This window comes from Papaver somniferum, unplaced genomic scaffold, assembly GCF_003573695.1.
Source record: "Papaver somniferum cultivar HN1 unplaced genomic scaffold, ASM357369v1 unplaced-scaffold_117, whole genome shotgun sequence".
Classification (NCBI taxonomy): domain Eukaryota; kingdom Viridiplantae; phylum Streptophyta; class Magnoliopsida; order Ranunculales; family Papaveraceae; genus Papaver; species Papaver somniferum.
The window spans coordinates 4642724-4650145 of record NW_020620714.1 but is presented as its reverse complement, the minus strand read 5'-3'; the positions used below and the strand labels follow the sequence as shown (position 1 = coordinate 4650145).

The 7422-nt window shown below is 36.3% G+C and overlaps 1 protein-coding gene across 1 annotated transcript; it reads right to left on the bottom strand.

Moving 5' to 3' along the window:
* Positions 1-806: 806 nt before the first annotated feature.
* Positions 807-1814, bottom strand: LOC113329663 (RNA polymerase II C-terminal domain phosphatase-like 4). The gene has a single exon (XM_026576517.1). The coding sequence runs from the start codon at positions 1812-1814 to the stop codon at positions 807-809; it is 1008 nt and encodes a 335-aa protein (XP_026432302.1).
* Between the last annotated feature and the right edge of the window lie 5608 nt (positions 1815-7422).

Below are 7422 nucleotides of genomic sequence, written 5' to 3'. Positions count from 1 at the left end.
ACCAAGACTTCTCCATATAGTCGATCTAAATATATGTACTCTAACTTGAGAAACTGCAATCCGGCAGGCTGACCTAAAAATGGTTTTAGATAGCTGTAGAGTCGAGTTACGTTTTAGTTCAGTGGCTGCATAGTCGATAACGAAAAGATTATAGTTGCTCATTTGAATAGCATATTTAAGTTGAAGTTTTATAAAATTAGGGTTTTGAAAAAGTTTATTAAAACAGTTTATGGAAACATACCTGAACCTCGAAATTGACTTTACTGGTAACCATGTTCTCAATGTTTTCTTCTGGTAACCATGATAGTATGTGCTTTCTTTTGGAGGTTTTTCTATTTCAGTTGAAATGATGTTTATCTGATAACACACGAGAAAGTAAAGTTCAATGCTTTTTGATGCCAAAATATTGGCCATTTGAAGATTTTCTTAGTTCTCAGTCACTACCAAAACCTAGAATATCCGCACAAAGAGAATTTGTCAATAACAACTGGATTGGCGCATATATTCAGGAAACAAAAATAGGTATCCCAACTCAAAAAACTCAATGGGGAAATAAGACGCTGATACATAAAGTGATGTATATTCGCTTAACAAAGCATATTAAATCAAAAGAAATTATAAGAAAAGATGTTAATATTATACGGCAGCTTTACCGAAAAACAAAATCAACGGATTTTTTTACTTGATTGTTCAATAAAAAAAATACACTATAATCAATTTAATTGAAAACTTCAGTACATAACGAACTATTCAGTACATAACGAATTACTACTTTCAACAAATTTCTGCATCTTTCTTTCTTAAACTTATTTCAAGAACCCCTGAAGTACGGGTCTTATATCAACAGACTTGATATATTCTTGAAGCTCAACAGGGACCGGGAAAAGCTCAAAAAACCTATTGTGAACACCTTGAAGTATTTCGGTGATGGATTTTAGCGCTCCATCTTCATCGTCAGACCTTTGTTCGTCGTCCTTCTTCAATCGATAGTCTCCTTCAGTCAAGTAGTTATACTTTTCAATCTGTATCAAGTTCCTTCTATTCTTTTCCCATACTCGCTTTGTATCATCAACTATGATTGTGTTCAACTCGTTGGGGCCTGCCAAAATATCCAGATTCTTTCTGTTTTCCTTAGTAGAATCATCTTTTGAAACAATATTTGATTTTTTAAAGAGTACCCCATGAGGATCAAGTAATGTTCCCATGTCTCGTGCATAATCTCTTCCTCCCATGGTGTATATAAAAAGTTCAAAATATTTGCTGGCTTCCGTGAGAAATTCCCTGGTGTGTGGCCTGAGTTTGGTGTATCTACCGAACTGCCTGTACAAATTATTTCCATCCAAATCCTTCATGGATGAAACTCTCAAATTCAGATATTCTTGGTCTTCAACAGAAACATCTTTAATTCTCACAGAATGTAGTAGGGTGTGATCCAGATCCAACACTAAACAGAGTTTCTTCCGACCAAAGAAAGCTTTTCTAAAAGTATTACCACATAATTTGCTTACTCGGATTAACCTCTCGTTTTCCTTTTTATTGAAACTTAATTCTTCACGGACCATCAATGGTGGAACAGCAGTAGGTGGATTATACTTTATCCTGATTTTCATTGTAGATGGTTTCTCTACTGATTCTTGTTTGTCCTTATAACTACTCAAATTTTTGGTGAAATCAATCAATGGTGGTTGATCAAGATAAGGTGTGTACCTGATTCTGACTCTTTTTACTTTTTGTGCTTGTTGGAATCCACAATCTTGAGTGTTGATCATCTTTCTCTTCTGCTGAACTTGCGGTATAACAGTAGTCGTCGACATTGTGAAGAACTTGGAACTAAAGTTTTTGAAGAGACAGAGAGCGAGAGAAAGAGATTGCAAAAGTATGGTTTGATAATATCTATACTGAATGAATATATAGGGGATGAAAGCTTGTAGATCACGAACACAAAATACAATTGGAGTGGGATTTTATCAATGAAATTATTTCCTTAAGTTTGTCTATCACAGTTCGACTAGCAAATGGGTTGACGTGGCACCGGCATACCTTCTTCGATGCCGGTGCTTCCAGATCACGAATACACTTGTATTTTGGATTGTTTCCTATGTTTGAGTAATCACTGTTTAACTAGGAAATGGGTTGACGTTGCACCGGCATACCCAAATAGAGTTTCCTCTTTTCAACAATGGCCGGGTGCGGTTTAGTACCCAAGTCTCATCCAAAGCCGTACCAGCAGCTAAAGGCAAACTGGCCAATTCCTTGGGCCCGAGACGCTATCGCGCCTTTATAGAACGCTATTTTGAGACATACAAAATGATTTAACTAACTATGGTCAGGTGATAAGGGTTTCATATGCTAGTTCAATTACTTAGTTACCCTTAACTAGCAATTATTTACTTTTTAAAAGGAATTATAATTGATTTCTTATACTTTTTAAACCTTTTTTCAAGTTTTTTTTTGAAAAAGTTCTTAAGTTTTATTAAATTTTAAACTTTTTCTTATCTTTTCTCTTTTCTACACCGGCCGGACGTTAATTCGACTTAGGTTTTCATAATTTTCGACTAAAGGTAGAGGTTGAAATCGTTATTTAAATCCACAAAGTAATGGAAAAAAAGGAGTTGAAGCATAATCTGAATTGAGTGAAGTTGGAGAGAGATAGAGCCAAATCATCATTGCAAAGAAATGTACGATAGAAATTATTTTCCACGAACCATTGTCTTATTTTCTTGCATTTGTTTGACATATTAGGTTTAAATCAGGATTTTTCAACAGTTACAAAGTGATTTCGGCCAACAATTAAAACGAATTATCAGTCTTGCTTGTTATTCTTCATTCTAAAGGTGTCAATGAACAGTTCGGCTAATAATCAAACACGAAAATGAATGCGAGTTTCACTTTCTAACGAAAATGAATCCGGTTGTTTTTGGTGATGACATTATTACGGACCCAATTATTGTGTATTGTCGTGCTGTTTTTGGAGCTATTAAGAGTTTTCGTAAAGGAAAATCAAGCGGTCGAGATGGTTTGAGGGCACAACATTTACTTGATGCGATGAGTGGGGTTGCGGCTGCTATAGCAGATATTTTACTCGCTTCGATTACAGGAGTTGTCAATCTTTGGTTGGCTGGAAAATGCCCTGCGAAGTTGGGAGAGTTTATAGCCAGTGTGCCCTTAACTCCGTTACTCAATCCTGGAGGGGGTCTACGGCCTATTGCAATTGGCACGGTTTGGCGTAGATTGGTTTCTAAAGTGGCTTCTTTTTCTGTTGGAAAGGATATGGCTTCTTATCTAGGAGATTACCAATTCGGGATTGGTGTTTCGGCTGGATGGGAAAGTATTTTACATGATGTAAATGATCTCCTTGAGTTGAAAGGTCACTCGGAAAAGATGTCAATTCTGCTTATTGACTTCTCTAACGCTTTCAACATGGTGGGCAGATCTCAGCTCATCAAGGAGCTTCGTCTCCATTGTCCAGGTATTTCTCGATGGGTAGAATTCTGTTATATGCGACCTGCTGAACTTTACTATGATAAATAAATTTTGTCGTCTTCCCTTGGAGTCCAACAGGGTGACCCTCTTGGTCCCTTGTTGTTTTCTTTGACTCTTCACTTTCTAGCGAAGACTATTGCTTCAAGTTGTAAACTCGATCTGCACGCCTGGTACCTTGATGACAGTAAAATCATTGGTGATACTCTTGAGGTGTCTAAGTCCTTGCGTATTATAGAAACTGAAGGGCCGGGTAGAGGTTAACATCTCAATGTTAAGAAAATGGAAGTCTTCTGGACGTCTTTGGATCCCAGAAGTATTGATGATGGTGTTTTCCCGCCTGACATTGGTAGACCGTCTAATGGTGCAAAACTTTTGGGTGGTTCTGTGAGTTTGGATTTGAATTTTATTAGTGATATGATGTTGAGTAGAGTGAACAAGACGGTTCAACTTATGTCTGCCATCAAAAAACTCAAGTATCCTCAAAGCGATATGCTATTACTTCGCAACTCTGGGATTTCTAGATTATATTTTGCATTGCGCACTACCAATCCTGCTACTCTTCATCAAGCTGCCGAGATCTTTGACGATCATTTGATCAAGTACTTGAGACTTCTTATCACTGGTGATGGCTCTGGTTTTGGACCTTTACAACAGAGATTAGCTACCTTGCCTATCAAAGATGGTGGCTTGGGAATTTACACCATGGCTGACACCCGCGCCTACTGTTACCTTGCTTCTCAGAGTCAGACGACTTCAGTGCAAAAGGTGATCCTTGGTAACCTATTCCCAACAAACAAATGCTCTGCTTTTCAGTTGTCTCTGCAGAATTTTATTCAGGTATATGGATTACCTTCTTCTTTTTGCGTTGATAATACTCCCCCCCCCCTCCATGAATTCCCAGAAGTTATTTATTTTGATGCAATTAAGAGGAAAATCCCAGACCAGTTTCCTATGTCTACAAGAGATTCCATTTTGTGGCAGTGTAACTAAGTTAATCATGCACAAGATTATTTATTGGCTATACTTATTAGTGGGCTTAATCAGTGCCTCGGGCCTAGACAGTTCAGAGTTGTCCTTCGATGTCGCCTGGGTATTCCGTTGTTTGTTGAGAATGGTTTATGCTCTAGTTGTAACAAATCTATGGATATTTATGGAGATCATGTGATTCATTGTGATAGGATGTATTTCGACATGACTTTGTACGTGATATAGTTGTCGACATTTGTTACAAAGCTAGTGTGCCTGCGCAAGGAAGTTTCCCTTGGGCTCTTGTCAGATGACGACAAAGATCTACGGCCGGTTGATATCCTCGTCCTCAACTAGGAAAATGGTAAGGATGTTTCCATGGATGTTATAGGGGTTGGGTTTCTCCATTCACTGGTGACGGCATTCGCTCTTTCGTTCCTGGCAAAGCTATTTCTAATGTTGTTGCACGAAAACGCACTAAATACTTGCATAAGTGTGTTTCACTTGGATATGGTCTTGGCATTTTAGCTTTCTCTACTTTGGGGGAATTAGGTGAAGATACTTTTATGTTTTTTTAAGCTTCTGAAGAACTGCTTGGTTTGTAATGATGCTAGTAGTGGTGTTGGTAGCTTTATTTTTCTTAGATTAGGTATTGCTATTCAAAGAGGTGTTGGAGCCCAACTTGTTGCGAGGTTACCAACCAAAATTATGTAATTCATATTTTGAAATTTTCTAAAATAATTAGTTTTTAATAAAAAATAATATAAAAATATTTTCTTACAATTCTTTATATTTTAAAATAAAGATTTAAAAACTACAACTATTATTTTAAAAACAAGAGAATATAATAGTAATATATAAAAAACCAGGGACGGGCCTAGCAAGGAGCTAACCCGGGCTATATCTCGTCCCTATTTTTAGCTTGATAATTTTTTTTACTAGTAATTGTTTCATAATTAATGATTAGCCCACCCCTATTAGTAATTAACCCTCCTCTGTATAGGATTAATTCTTGTAGTTGTAGCATAATTAACTTTTAGTCCTAGATCTTGTTTGAAACACAAAATTTTCTTTGTCACATCCATTTATTCCCATTTTTCTTTATAAACCATAAATTCCTTTCTCCAATCAATTTTCGTAATTAAGATTGGCGAATTTTAATCTTATACTTGTCCATATATCTAGTATTTTATACGACAATTTCAGTAAACCAGAGTGAAATATCACACATTCATTATGTATGCGAAACAAAGATCATCTAATATAAGCGAAGATCATCGCACATAGCAAAATTGAGATGACGTATTTGATGATGTCAGCATAGTCACGAGTAAAGTGTGATGATTTGTGCGAAGTATAAAGTATGCGAAGTTGAGTGAATGTATATGAGCCATTGTAACGCACAGTGATTCCGAAAATAGGGGATCTATTAGGTGTCACCCACCATGTAAAATCCTATATAAAGGCAAGGGCTATCATGTAATGAGAGATATCTCAGAGTGTGTGTTAGACAAGAAATTAGGAGAGAGAAAAGTTTATTTGGAGAGCAAGTAAAGTCTTTGTATTATCTTGTATGCAACTTAAGATTTTAATGATTAAATGAATGATTTTCACCATGATTTCTTAGTGTATTGTTTAGATTCTTGTATGGATGTGGTTGTAGGATTTCCTGCAACTACATTTTGGCGCAAAAAACAGCTTGTGGTGATAAATCCTGTTGGTTAGTTTATAGAATCTTGGAAAATTGGATCTGGAAATTTTGGAGAAGATAAATATGAAAAGTAAAGAATTTATAGAGAAAGCGAGAATCATGACGATACGAGGAAGAGTAAGGAGTATACAGTGTAATTCCATAACTAAAACGTCAATCTCCGATGTGGAATTTCAAACAGGAATAACAGGAAGAATACACAAATGAGATCACAACGGAAATAAGGTGACAACAGTAGAAAAGGAATCTCCTCTAAAGGAATGGGAGAAGGCGGAGATAATGTTTGCAGCAGATGAAATTCCGGAAGAAAATTTAAAACGAACAGATCCGTTAGTGATTACAGTAACGGCTGAGCGAAGCAAGAATGGTGAAAAGACGAAAGAATCAGAAGAATGGGAGATTAATCGAACGTTGGTGGATACAGGAAGTGTTGTTGATATCTTATTTTATCGTGCGTTCAAAGCCATGGGATACAAAGATCCAGATATGATATATCAAACTTACAATATACATGGATTTAATAAAACAGTGACAAAACCAAAAGGTGAGATAACGATGAAAGTACTGTTGGAGAAATATAAACGAAGATAACACTATGTGTGGTTGATATAGAATCACCATACAACATGTTATTGGGGAGACCATGGGTGCATGCGATAAAGGTTGTAACGTCAACACTACATAATGCATTAGATTCCACATTCCAAGTGGAATAGGGTAAATTAAAGGAGATGATTCTCCATCAAGTAGATGTAAGAAATTATGAAGGACATGCAAAAAAGCGAAAGAATCGCTGGAGAAAAATGAAGGAATTGAAGAAGGAAGAAGAATATCGGATATACATGATTACAGCGAAGGAAGGAAAAGTAATACTAAAAGAGATACCAGAGAAGGAAGGTAAACCAATTCAAGAGATTAAGGAATCAACACCAATGGAAGAACCAAGAGCGAATTTCACTGCAACATAACCAACAAAAAAAATAAATGTTGGAACGAAAGAAGAACCAAAAATATTAAAAATAGGAACCACAATGGATAAAGAAGGAGAAGAAAGAACAATAAATATCTTGCGATAATATAATGACATATTCGCATGGAGTATGGAGGAGATGTCAGGAATAGATCCGACTGTCGCATGCCATAAATTGGATATTAAAAAGAATGCAAAGCCATTTAAGCAAAGAATAAGGAAGATCGCAACAACATATCATCCTCAAATAGAAGCAAAGTTACAAAAAATGTTGGAGGCAGGGATTATAAGA